The following is a 14,870-nucleotide window of genomic DNA, read 5'->3' as shown; positions in this document are numbered from 1 at the left end:
TTCTTTGACGTTTTCTGTACATGAGCTCAGTACTATGTATAATCGCGGTTGTTAAAACTCTGTTTAAAATTTTTGTTATATTTAACACTTTGACTTTCTAAAAACACAAAAATACTTAAGCATACTGGTTCAATGATTAAAGAGAGCTAAGAAATCAGTGTGTTGATTTTTTACTTTTAAAGTGTTAATAATACTAACATGGCAAAAGAAAAAACAAAAAGATAATAAGCTACCCTAACCTTGTGTCTGCCATGCTACCAGTAAGAAACGGTATAGATCGGTGCGTCTCTGAACCTCCAGATGATTTAAATTAAACTAAAATACTTTCAAATGTACAATCAAAGTAAGATAAACATGATGACGAAGAATTCCAATGTATTGCAGAAAATATAGAGCCTAAATTGTTTAATCGGATCAAACGTAACGACTTGGTTAAAGATTTTTACTCAGACATTTCCACCCTGATGAAAGAGTTTGGTTATGAATACAAAAAGGAGGATGGCTGTGTGTTGATTTACTTAAAACTAGTTCTTGTCTTCGTAGATTGATAGTATCGAGATATGGGCCATGAAACCAGCTACTAATCATTGTAGAACAGATTCAAAATAATATATATATATATATATATATATATATATATATATATATATATATATATATATATGTGTGTATATACACGAAAACGCGACAACTAGACGAAAATTCAAATCCCATCACCAATAAGAGAGGAGTTAGAAAAGGCGAAGTAATATCTCCAAAGCTTTTTACTCTAGCCATAAAAAAACTTTTTAAAACTACAAATTGGTCAACATATGGTATCAACGTTAATGGTAACAAGTTTAACTACTTCCGATTCGCTGACGACATCGTGATTATAGCGAGCACATTCGAGGAACTACAAATAATGATGGAGGAACGGGCAGACATCTCCCAATATGTCGGCCTAAAAGTGACAAAAAAAAATAATAACGACCTCATCATCATTTAGCCTTCTGCATATAAAGTTAAACATAGGGCTCTCCTAATTTTGTTCAGTTCTGTTGGTCTTGAGCTTCCTTCAGCCAATTGACAGCGATTCTTTTGACGTTGTCTGTCCATCGTAAAGGTAGTCTACCTCTGCTTCTCGTGATCTTCACACTGTAATTTTTTAAGTTCACCGCCTGTCATTCATTCTGCCATATGGTCCGCCCAGATGTATAAATATAAATGGCAAGTGAGATAAAAAAAGTACATGAATATATCTACCCATGCCAAATTCTGAAACACTGGACAAAGAGAACCAAAGTGCAACAATCACTAGAAGAATAAGACTGGCACGAGCAGGATTTGGAAAACTTAGTTGGATACTTAAGAGCCGCAAAATACCTCAATAATTAAGAATCAAAGTGTTTAACCAGTGCATTCTTCCTATCTCGACATATGGATGTCAAACCTTAGCCCTAACCAAGGAAAATATGAAAGAATTAGCTACAACACAAAATTGCCAAACTCAAATAGAGCTTCACAGCTTACACTTCTAGTCAAAAAACAACGTTAAAACGCCACACTACAACATAAGAAACCTTAAAAAAGTAGATGACCAAGAAATACCACATATGAGAATGTAGATGACATTAAAGGAATACAAGGAACAAATGGGAAATATATTGCTCAGGATAAAGATCGATACCCCCAATAACCAATTAAATGTCCAAGACAAAGTGGTAGAACTGGTGGAAAAATATGTATTTGGGTTATGAGGTAAGAATCAGCAGGGATAACCAATCCTTCTAAATCAAAAGACGAATTACTTTAGCATGGACATGGACGGCCTTTGTAAAACTGCGAGACACACTTAGGGCCAACAGACCAATTAGCTTCATAAAAAAGTATTTGACCAATGCGTATTACCGGTCATGACCTATGGGGTGGAAACTGTAACTCTAACCAAGACTACGGCTTCGAAATTGAGAGTGGCACAGAGACGAATGGAACGGTCTATGCTGGGAGTGACGTTGCGGGACCGAATAAGAAACGAATATATGCGAAGAAGGACGAGTATTGCTGATGTTGTAGAACACATAGCGAAACTGGGCAGACCATGGAGCGAGAATGCACGACTCACGATGGACGAAAAAAATTACAAATTTGAGGCCAAGAGCAGACAAACGTAGTAGAGGAAGACCACCTACACGTTGGATTGGTTGGGTTAACGACATAAGGCGTATCACCAAAAATTGGCAACAAGAGCACAAAATCGTATAGAATGGAGGAGTTTAAGAGAGGCCTATGTAAAGCAGTAGACGTGATAAATGAAGGCTGGATGATGATGATAATGCTGAAGATCGATGGAAGGAATTGGTAGAGGCCTGTGTCCAAACATAAGCGATAGAAGGCTTAGGAGAAGAAGAGAAAAGTATAAAGACTGTTTTATTAGTTATTTACGTATTTATACATATTGGTCTCTCAGTACCCTTGAAAAAATCTACAATTTATGCAGATTTAAAAGTAACGTGCATGCTCCTGGTTAGCAAAGTCAGCAAAGTGGTTTTACCAAATTTATACTATTATAAATAATAATATTATATAATATTATAAATAAATACTGTTTCAAGTATCTTTGTTAACAGTTTCCATGCCCTTTAGAAGCTAAATTAAAAGTAAACGTTTTCTTTACCATGAAATTAGAAGAATAACCTTTGAGGTTAACTTTGAATCAAAAATTACCTTAAATGAGAAGAAAGCATATGTGTCATTTAACGGAAATTGAAAAATTCTCAGGATATGTTTCTATTGTAGAACGTTTCAAGCTGATTACCACAATATCTCACTGTTTTAAATCACCTACTGTTAATACAAACCATACTGATCATGTCCATTGGTTTAGCCTTGACATCATGGTTTTCCCTGGACTAATAGTTCCAGATGGTCTGCACGTGTGAAAATATAAGATTGGAGAAGCTTCGTAGATTTTTAATATATGTATTCAGCATGATCTACTCATATAATTTATTATTATACAAGAAACAAAGACGTGTAAAGCAGAACGATGGTGGAAGATGTAATTTGAAGAATTACGCAAATGATACGGAGCTGTGAAGGATACGTGGCACAACAGAACAACGAAAGATGGACAAAAACCATTATATATTGGAGACCACGAGAACACATCGTAGTAGGGGGAGATTACAAAAACGGTATCTCGACGATATCAAAGCGGAAATGGGGAGAAACTAGCATCAACTAGCTTAGGATAGAAAAGAGTGGAGGAGAACTTACGAGGAGGTCTTTGTCCAGGAGTAGATGCAAACTGGATGAAGAAGAAGAAGAAACACGGATAGTAATATCAACCCATCGTTTTTTAACCGCTTCCTTATAATTCAGTTACTGAAAGCAACATTGATTCTATATTTTTATATTCATTCAATAAGGCTTAAATATCAAACCATTTGTATAATGTTCTATTTTTTCATTATCTTCTTACTTGTTTGTTTTCTCCTATAAAGAAAACTTCTTTAATTCAAGCAAAAGTCAATCTCACGATATATATATATATATATATATATATATATATATATATATATATATATATATATATATATATATATATATATATATATATATATATGTGTATATATATATATATATATTTACATACATATATATATAAACATATATATATATATATATATATATATATATACATATATATATATATATATATATATATATATATATATATATATATATATATATTGATACGATTAGGGTTTATAGAAAATAATTTATAAGTTATATACTACATAATATTAGATATTTGGTTGTTTTAAATAAGTTATATACTAGAGAATTTAATAAAAATTATTTATGTGAGGGTATTTTTAAGAAATTATCATATAATAATTGTAAAAAGTTGTATTTTAATGTTGTAAATATGTTTAAGTGAGCCATGTGACTAGGCAACCAACTATACAGTAAGTAATTGACAGATAGAAATTAATCATAATACGAATATAAGTGGGGTTATAATAATATATTGTTTGAAATGTGTATTTTATTAAATTAGAGTGTTAGTTACTAATTTGAATGTTTATTCTGATCTGAAAAGCCTAAATGTCAACAAAATTATCAATGGAACATTAACGAATTCTCCAGAGTGCAGAGTGTGACCATTGTTTACGGTCGAACATTCTGGAATAATGATTATGTCGGTGGATGGAACAGATATTTTTTTCGAGAACATCTATATAGAAGTTAATAGAACGAATGGAACATGATCTCTTACCAGATGGTTCTGGAATATCAAAAAGGATATAAATACCCGTGATTTGGATTCAAGAAGGAAGTTTTTAGTCAGAAGTCAAGCAGTTTATTATGAAAGTTAGTAGATTAGTTAGTGAAGTCAATTGTTCACAGTTTTAGTAAATCAGTCAAGCAGTTTAATAAGAAATATGAAAGTTAGTTGGAGATAGTCCAATTGTTTAATATAGTGAGTTAAATGAAGATTAAAAATTATGCATATATTTAATGCACATTTATAATTATACACAAATAATTATTGAAGATTATAAAAGTATATTAGAAGAATATTGGATGGACATTGGAAGGAATTAAATTATATTATGATTGGAGATTAGTATAAATCAACTTATAATAATTGGATATTGGTATATTGAAAAGAAGAATAAATATAAATGGTGTTTGCTGGTGGTGTATAAATGCTGGTGAAGAAAACTATATCTTAAATTGGTAGAAGCTGATAATAGGAAAAAGTAATTTCACAAAAACAAGGATAACCGAAGTACGAAGACATTCAGTGGTGATTAGAATCTATATAGTGGAAAACAGTTCATTTAGGCATTCAGTGAAAGAAAGGTACAAAATTTTGTTAATATAATTTAGTTAATGTCATAACAATTTCAATTTTGAAGATGGTTTGTTTAAATTTTACATTGTCTATAGAATTTAATAAGTTTTATAAGAGTATCAATTTAAAGATAGTTTATTTTAAATTTACATTGGCTAGGTTAGATATATATGTGTGTTCCATAATAGTTATAATAAAGATAATTTAAAAAAGTACTTACAAACTAATTCTTTGAGAACCGCGATAAAAACCCTATATTATTAAAAATACTCATTGCTCATCATTCAAACAAAAAACACATCATAACAATATATATATATATATATATATATATATATATATGTAATTTTACAACTATTATGCGCGTATTATTTTACTACTTCTCTTCATTTTTTTTATTTTCTTTAATGTCAAAACTTACTTTTACACTTTATTTAGCATTTTTTTTTTTAATAATTTGACGAACTATTTTCTTGTGGCTTAAGATTTTCTAATTGACTAATTTCTGGCTAATTTTACAATTTTCTTAAGGTACGGTTGTGGGTGACTTAATAGAAAGCAAATCCGTTGCTGAAGTTTTTCGAGGAAACCGGACAAAACCATTATTAATTGGAAGTGTAAAATCTAATGTGGGACACGCAGAAGTTGCAGCCGGTGTCACTTCCTTAGCCAAACTCATAATCGCAATGCAATCTGGTGTTATACCAGCTACCATAAACACAGAACCAGTCGATCCAAAAATTCTAGCAATTGGAAAAGATACTTTCGAGGTAAATATTTATTTTTGTTTCGTTTCTTTGTTTGGTTGACATCTTTATTCTGATTTTTTTCAACAAAAATATTTCAATATTTTTATACATAAAATTATATTATATATATATATATATACATATATATATATATATATATATATATATATATATATATATATATATATATATATATATATATATATGTTCGGATAAATTTTCGTGGTCAGGTTAATGGAAATTACCAAGTTCTCGGAAAGAGCCGCTTTGAGAATCTAAAACTCGACATTTCGGCACTTATGTTACAGCCATTATCATGAGGGATGCGGGTAATTAAACATCACGCTAAATATTCATCAATTTCGAAAATTCCTAAAGAACCCTTCTTCCCTCTAGAAAGACGTGCCCTCATAGAACTTTATAACAACCCTGACATCATCATCCCTCTGGCCGACAAAGGTAATGCTACCGTCTTTCTTAACTCTTCTAACTATTTCGACAACATATTCAAACTTCTTAATTCCACAGAAAACAAACGCGCCCCAAACAATCCCACCACCTATCTAGAAAACACGACCAAATCCATCATAAATAATAATTCTACTTTACCTCCAGACGTCAAAAAATCTATACCAAAAATCATCCTGAATTCCCAGAATATACGGCCTGCCAAAAACCCATAGGCCCAATGTCCTTCTAAGACCCATCGTCAGTGCATACAACTGTCCCACTCACAAACTGACAAAACATCTGACCTTATCATTATAACCATTATCCGAAAACGCCTCGTCCTTTGTCAAAATTTTTTCCATGTAATTGACCTTCTGAAAAATATTTCCATTTCACTCTCAGATATACTAGTTAGTTTTGACATTGTTTCTTTATTCACCAATATTAAATTGATGAAACCATTTCCATTCTAAACTCAAACATCAAATTCTCTACGAGACACTATCTCTTATAAGACACTCTATGTCTAATACATATTTTTCTTTCCAAAATGATTTCTGTCGTCAAATCAAAGGTGTCACAATGGGATCCCTCTCTTTCCCGTAATAGCTGATATCTACATGGAACATTTCGAAACAACAGCCCTGTCCTCATCAAATCTCAAACTCACCTGCTGGTTACGGTACGTTGATGACACTTTTGTCATTAGGCCTCATGGTAACGACGCATTAGATCTCTTTCTTTTCCACCTGAATAAAATACACCCCAGTATCCAATACACGACAGAAGTTAAGTCTGAAACGTTTTTGCCATTTCTTGATGATCGCATTCAGAAACACCCGCCTCACAGTTTTTCTTATTTCGTGTACCGGAAACCAACCCAAATAAACCGTTATCTCAATCCAGTTAACAACATTTTTGTTTCCCGTTCCATTAGACTTAGTGACAACAATCATAGATCATCCGAAATTAATTTAATCATGCAAACGCTCTTACAAAACGGCTACCATAAAACCCAAATCAATAGGACCATTCAAAAACATGTAAACCCCATTCCATCCAAAAAAGAAACCTTGCCGCCTGATAAATACAAATCTTTGTACCTTTTATCAAAGATGTCACTGACAAGATCAGTAGAACTCGTAATCCTCCAAACATCAAAACCATCTTCACTACTCACCCCAAATTGTCCAATCCCGTCAGATCCGTAAAAGGGATGTAAGGGATCCGAACGAGATTAAACGTTCGAAAAAAGGGTACGACCATAAATTCAATATTTGGCTCAAAAAAGTGGAGAAGAAAATAAGGATCTTGCGACTTTGTTTTTTAATTAAAAACGTTTCGTTTATGAATAGATGCACATTATCGGTTCAATGTACTTTTATATTAAACTGATGCTATGTGCTCCTATTTAGCACATTATAGATAACATACTGTGATTTTCAGATAAAACTATCCCCCATAAATAACTTTTGAACTTCTTATTAACTTCAATATGTTGTTATATAACTTCTTATGAACTTTTTATAAACTTCTTATGAACTTCAATTAATATTTGAAGAGGGAGATATTGTTTAAAATTTGAGCGTGCTGGGACACGCACTCTTCTACCCCCCGTATCATCCCTTAAAATTTTTAAAATTATTTCCACCTTTTTTTAACTGATATTTGGATTCTCCTCTTTGCACTGATTTTAAAAATGTATAACACATGATGCTTAAAATAATTAGTTTGTGAGAAAAATAAATACAAAATCAAGAAAACTGAATTAAAAAAAAATATTTTTTTAAGACTTTTATTGGAAATAATTTCACTAACAAAAATTTTTACGATAATTGTTCAAAATGACCATTCCCTTCCATAACATAGTACAATCTATTCTGAAATTATTCTCTAACATTGCTTAACACGTCTGCATTAATTGTCGACATTTATCCTCTGTTTTTGTCGTAAATTATTCAGATATACTGGTTGAGTAGCATAAATTTTTGTTTTTAAATAGCCCCATAAAAAGAAGTCTAGGAGAAATAAATCCCGTCAACTAGGTGGCCAATCCATCACCTTTTTTTTCTACCTATTCAACGAGCAGGAAAAGTTTTGTTTAAAAATTGTCGCACAGGTAGAACAAAGTGTGGAGCTCCATCATTTTAAAATACAATACAACCAAATATTCGTAAAAGTGATCATAATTTTCTACTATTGTTCTAATACGATCAAGCACTTGGCTAAGTAACTCAAAGTACAATGTACCATTGAGGTTTCCTAGAATAAAGAAGGGTCCAATAATGTATCCAATAATGGGTCCACTTAGGATACCGAACCATTTAACCTTTGAGGATGCTGTGTGTAAAATTCACGCACAAGCTGTGGATCACTCTCAGCCCAGTATCAGCAACTATGTCTGTTCACCAAGCCATCTAATGAAAATGAGCATTCATCCGAAAAACAAACAATATTGCTTAACAATTGTTGATTGTTAATGATGTATTGTATCATTAATTCGCAAAATTCGAGACGACGATTAAAATCTCCTTCATCTAACTCTTGTATTAATTTAATTTTGTATGGATGGATTTTAAATTTATAAAGAATTCAGAAGGCTGAAGAAGGTAAAAAACCGATTGCTCTGCTTATTGTTGACAGTGAATGTGATTGCTCAGCTTCTAAGTTAACTTGCCCTAAAACGGATACTTGGATTGCTTCGTGTTATTTACGAGCCCTGTAGGTTACGTTTTTTATTGCAAACTGACCCTATTGCTCGAAATTTCTGCATCCGTTCAATCACATTCTTATGAGTTGCATCTCTATTTTGTGTGTGTGTTTGATTAAAAATTCTAGCAGCAGCTCTTGCAGAATGATTATTTTTGTAGTATAAACCTAAAATTGTGATACTTGATTGCAAAGTGTAAGCGATTTAATTTCTCAAATTGCACACATTAAAATACTCTGTTACAAGTTATACCAAATTGTCATTGGCTATTTACCGATAAAAATAGAGGTCCAAATATCAAAAACCATTAATAAAACGTTTAAAAGTTTTTTTCTTCTGGGTTTTTGAATGTGTTTTTGAATATTTTCTTATAAACAATGTGTTCTGGGAAAGGTCAGAGGCAAGAAGGTCTGTAGGGCGGCCTAGAAAAAGGTGGAAAGATGCGGTCAAAGAAGATCTAGAGAAAATGGGAGTGCGACAATGGGAATTACTGGCATAGGACCGACAAACATGGAAGGGAATAGTAAACGCGGCAAAGACTCACGAAGAGTTGTAGCGCCATTGATGATGATGATGGGTTTTTGAAGGTACTATAAATATAAATAGTATGGAAAAATATTTAAAAAAATTAAATTAAGCTGCAATCTATTTTGTTGATTCTCTCTCCTGTTGCCGACAAGAATGTAGCTTCAACTAAATTTTAAATAATTTTAAACTGTTTGTCCGTATTTAGTGTAGTGCTTATATAATTTTATGTTTATTGTTATGTTTGTTACATTCTGTGTTTGTTGGATAGCCCAAAGCTGACGAAATGCCCCTGATGATGCTTTAGAAAAGCGAAATTACTTGGACAAGATTTAATTAATAAAATTGTGCTCGATATCTGCCTTTAATTTTATCAAAGTTCATTTATTCGAGCATTCAACCTTATATCAATTTATTTTGTTAAAGTCTAAAGTGAAAGACACTATCTTGTTAAAAAAAAATTGTCTATCTAATAAGCTAATCACTTTAAGCCAAATGTATTATACATTTTTTAAATTAGTACCAAAAAAAAACCCAATATAAAATAAAAAAAAAGAGGTAAGTAATTTGACAAAAAAATAAAGTAATTATACGGGAGTGAGGGGATGCCTTTTCCAGTAAGCTTAAATAAGACACAATGTCTCCCTCTTCAAATATTAACTCACGTGTTTTTGAGCTTTTTCTAAAAATAGAATTACAGTGTAATATAGATTATATTCCTCCCTCTTTAACTTTGTATTATTTTTACAAACTTATAACACTAATATAGAAATTTAAAAAAAAGAGCTATAATTTGATCACCATGCTTGCTTTAGGTTGTACAAACGAACACTGAGTATAAAGATGGACTAATGGCAGTAAACTCGCTTGGAATTTGTGGAGCCAATGCCCACGTTGTTCTAAAACCATCACCTCTCATGAAGAAAGTTACAAAGACTGATGCGAAATGTGATCGTTTGGTTCAGGTTTCTGGAAGAACAGAAAACGGGATAAACCGCATTCTAGATGAGATTGAGCGAAACGCAGGTGATGATGAGTTTCTATTGCTTCTCGACGAAATATACAAGCAAAGTATAGATGGATTCGACTACAGAGGGTATGTTATAAAAAAAAATATACATAATTTATATTGGTATTATTAAACACAAAACTATATTCCGTCATTAACTACTATATTTGATGGGAATAAACCAAAATTTTTATTTGAAATCTATTATATTAAATATTTTGGTTTCCACCTCGAAATTGTTTTCAAAATAAAAATTTTATTTTTGACGTTGAAAATATAATATAAATAGAAAGTACAACTTACTGTTTTTCAGCTGGAAACTCAAACTCAAATGTAAATTATTGTTATATAATCTTTTTTTAAAAATACTCATTAAATATAGTATTATATTATTAAAATAATTATTTAAATTATGTTTTAGCTATGTGGTGTTAGGTAAAGATAAGCCACCTTTAAAAGAATCAGCACACTGCACATCAACGAAGAGGCCAATTTGGTTTATCTTTAGTGGATTAGGTAGTCAATGGACGGGGATGGCAAGAGATCTTATGCATATTGATGTATTTAAAAACACGTTTAATCGATGTGCCAGGGCTCTAAAACCTCACGGAGTAGATTTACATAAGGTTATAATGGATGATACGCCAAATTCGTTAAAGGATATTACAAATATATTTAGCTCTATTAGTGCTGTCACAGTAGCATTAGTAGATGTAATGACTTCGATTGGTATCAAACCAGATTTTATGGCTGGTCATTCTATGGGAGAAATAGGTAAGAACCGTTACAGTAACTTTTACGAAAAATATAATATGATTTTTCACCATTTTCAGGATGTGCATATGCAAACGGAGGAATAACACCAGAACAAGCTGTATTACTAGCCTACGCCAGAGGATATGCTACCCGTCAAACAACAATACCTGCTGGTTTAATGGCTGCTGTGGGAATATCACACGAAAAATTAAAGGAAATACTTCCGCATGATATATACATTGCTTGCATTAACAACTCAGATGGAACCACAATATCGGGCCCAGAGAAATCGATAAGGGAGTTTGTAGATAAATTAACTCACCAAGGAATATTTGCTAGAGTAGTAGAAACTGGCAATATTGCATTTCATTCTCCATACTTAAGTGATGCACCTAAACATCTACTGAATTTTATCAAGAATCTTATAAAAAATCCACAAAAGAGGGCAGACAATTGGATATCAACTTCAGTACCTTCTGATAAAAGTAACGAAACTTGGTCACAGTACGACTGCGCTGAATACCATGTTAACAATTATCAAAATACTGTTAATTTTAATTCCATTTACAAGCATATCCACAAAAACGCAATTGTAGTTGAGATATCGCCTCATGGATTATTAACGTCAGTTATGAAACGAGAACTCAGTTCAGAAAATACTCTGATCAGATTGATGGACAGAACGGCTAAGGATCAGGGACAGTACCTGCTTTCAGCAATTGGCAAGTAAGGCTAATATCAAAGTGTTTTTTATATTTATATTTTATATGCATAAAGATATATGCAGTAAATTCACTTTAACTTACATTTAAAAAATATGGAGAAAGTCATATTGGATCCGTTGGACACCACCAATGTTATCTTTTTTTTTTACTTTCACTAAGTATATTTTTTGCTTTCAATACCAATTCGTATAAGATTAAAATTCTGTAATTTCAGTAGAATATGATCTTACATTGTGTTCTATTAGTGATGTAAAATTCTTATTGCTAAATATTGTTGTGAGTCAGATCCCTTGATTAAAAAGAAAGAGAAGACGTATGTGAAAACAGACATTGATCTATATTAATTTATCACTTTTTACTAGCACTTCTGCTAACCAATGATTATTTAATTTACAAATTATTACAGCTTTTATTAAAACTGCATATGACACGTGTTTATTGCAAATATATCCAAGCAATTGAGCTGCCCCAAGTAGAAACACTGTATATCAATTTTTTTAAAAATCACTTTTATCGCCTTTTTGGATATAGGGTATTATTACCTACCATTTACAAAGACACAAAAAAAATAAAAATGAGTAGAACCACAATTTATGGTTGCTATGAAACACTGTATATGACATTCAATTTTCACTTTACCAATTTAAAACACATTATATCCATATTCCCACGTAAAAACACTGTATATACGGGACATACAGTGTTTTTATTTAGTTTTGAGATTTACAGCGATTTACCGTGGGAATCATAAAGTTTACATTCGCCAATCCAAGACTGTTGATATCACCAAAATATGTTTATGTTGTTGACATTCACCAAGACCGTTGAAGTTGAAATCATCAAAAAATTTTTAGTGATTTGTTAGTTTATATTAAATAAAGTACAAATTTGTTTGTATAAATAATAGTTTATTGCATTAGTTATTTAAAATAGACTTTTAAATGTCTGCTGTTACTGAATAGATTTCAAATATGAATAAAAATACAAGAATTCAGTTAAAACTAGACATGTGTCCAAATTAGAACAAGAACGACTGGAAAGAATCATCCACAAATGATACTCAAAGGTATAAGATTTTTTACAAATAATATAGAACTTTGTTCTCATTATTGTTTTGGTTTTAGAGACGAAGCACTCGATTTATCCCAAAGCAGATAGCAATAATGGTTACCCTCAAGAGATTGATAAAATGCTTCAACGTGATTAAGAGCTGTAATCTTCAGATGAGGATAGTGATGATAGCATTACCAAGTCAGATTACCAACTTCACTCGGAGCCTGCAAACGTGACTAAGAGCATGAAAGCATACCTACTGAACGCCAAGTCACTTAAAAAAGGGACAAATGTCAGCTATAGAAAAAAGTCAAGATAAACATCCCATTTTTTCTAGATGCACTGCGAAGTGTAAGAGATCTTATTCGGATACCAGCGAAGAATACTAAGCAGATATTTGGAAAGCATATTGGGACGCAGGTTATACAACTCGAAGTCCGTGGCTTGCAAAATGTGTTTCATTCGGACCTGTTTTGCGTAGAAGAGTCCCTGTAGCTGCTATTAATGTATATAAGAAAAGTGAAACAAGAGTATTTTATTTACGTAAAAAGGATAACAGCAAATTTCTGCCAGTATGCAAGCTATTTTTACTCAATATATTTGGATATACCAAAGATTCGGTTATCACTGAATTATCATATGCTGTCTAGAGGAAGCCGCTTAATGTATATGTAAAGGAAAATCGAGGTAAAAAATCCAGTAACGTCTATGACAGGGACATAGTAAATCATATAAAATCTTATAATCCCTGCGTCATTACTGCCGAAAAAATGCTCCTTTCATTAGATCTTTGCCGACAAGTTTATCATTTGCTTTAATGTTTAATGACTGCAGATTAAAACACCCAGGTATATGTAAAGTTGAAGGAGAAAAATGATGAACACAATAAAAATATCTTTACATATGCCTTAAATGGATTCATGATCTGAGTGTTTGACAATACAAAAACTTTGTAGAAGCAAGCAGCACATGCATGGTTGTATCTTCTGCCAAAAAAAGCGCAATGGGAGGCACACAAAAAGAAAGCAGATGATGCTAATAGATATTACAAGATTGATGCAGAATTACCAGAAAGGAATAAAACTAAGTATTTTTCTTTTGGCTAGCAAAAAGTATTATTGTTACCAATTATGCCAGGAAACAAATATGTCTCTTTTACAAGTAGTTTAGTTGTTTTTAATAAAGTCTACGCTTCTTTAAAAAAGAAATATAACTATTCAGTGATTTGGCATGAAGCATTTGGCGGTCGTGATGCTTCTAATATCATCGATGCAATAATGATTTAATTAAAGAAGAGCGTGATGCGAAAAATTTTGTTTTTTGGACAGATAATTCCAGTGCCCAAAATAAAAACTGGTATTTGTTTACTGCATTAGCGATTATGGTAAATAATGATACCCATACCTGTCATGTAAACAACATAACATTCAAATATCTTACCAAAGGTCATACACACATGACTGCTGATGGTGTTCATGGCAACATTGAGCAACAAATTAAAAAAGCACGAGATGTATTTAACTTTCAAGATTTATTGTCTGTTATAAGACAATCACGAAAAAATTTAAATGTGCTTCAATTACAAACTTCATTCGAATGGCTAAAAAGAAACGGCAACCTCGAAAGGCAGATGAAAATAAACCTTTGAAAACATTTTTACTAAATCCCATAGTAAAAGCTAACTTTTCACGAGGCTCTAGCTCCCTTAAATTAAAAAAAAACTTCGAAGATGAAAACTATCGGGAGTTTGAATTCCTGCAAGTAAGGTTCGTGGTGTCAAATTTTCCGCAGAATACCAACGTACGAGGTATACGTAAAAGCAAAAAAGATGAAATAATAGAGAAACTTATTCCTTTGATGCCTGAGAACAGAAGATCGTTTTGCCTTACTTTGTCGATCTCCGAGACAGTAGTGGACGATCTCCTCCATGGAGGATCTCCTAATGGATTGCAGTAATTACAGGACAATGACAATTAAAATGTTTTTAAATCAATTTTTTTATGTACCTATTTGTTAATGAACGTACATAAAGTATAATTTTTATTAC

General features: G+C 31.9%; 2 protein-coding genes across 8 annotated transcripts in view; one reads left to right on the top strand and one right to left on the bottom strand.

Moving 5' to 3' along the window:
• Positions 1-14,870, bottom strand: part of Rbp6 (RNA-binding protein 6) — a 1,719,762-nt gene that overhangs the window by 963,658 nt on the left and 741,234 nt on the right. The gene's annotated exons all lie outside the window — the stretch shown is intronic.
• Positions 1-14,870, top strand: part of LOC140436838 (fatty acid synthase-like) — a 55,730-nt gene that overhangs the window by 10,339 nt on the left and 30,521 nt on the right. The window contains exons 5-8 of the mRNA XM_072525969.1: positions 5,378-5,616; positions 10,096-10,376; positions 10,711-11,063; positions 11,123-11,771. Of these exons, the coding sequence (XP_072382070.1) occupies positions 5,378-5,616; positions 10,096-10,376; positions 10,711-11,063; positions 11,123-11,771 (1,522 nt within the window). The remainder of the gene's footprint in view (positions 1-5,377; positions 5,617-10,095; positions 10,377-10,710; positions 11,064-11,122; positions 11,772-14,870) is intronic.

This window comes from Diabrotica undecimpunctata, chromosome 3 (assembly GCF_040954645.1).
Source record: "Diabrotica undecimpunctata isolate CICGRU chromosome 3, icDiaUnde3, whole genome shotgun sequence".
Classification (NCBI taxonomy): domain Eukaryota; kingdom Metazoa; phylum Arthropoda; class Insecta; order Coleoptera; family Chrysomelidae; genus Diabrotica; species Diabrotica undecimpunctata.
The sequence above is the reverse complement of the archived record's forward strand: the minus strand, read 5'-3'. Positions and strand labels throughout refer to the sequence as shown.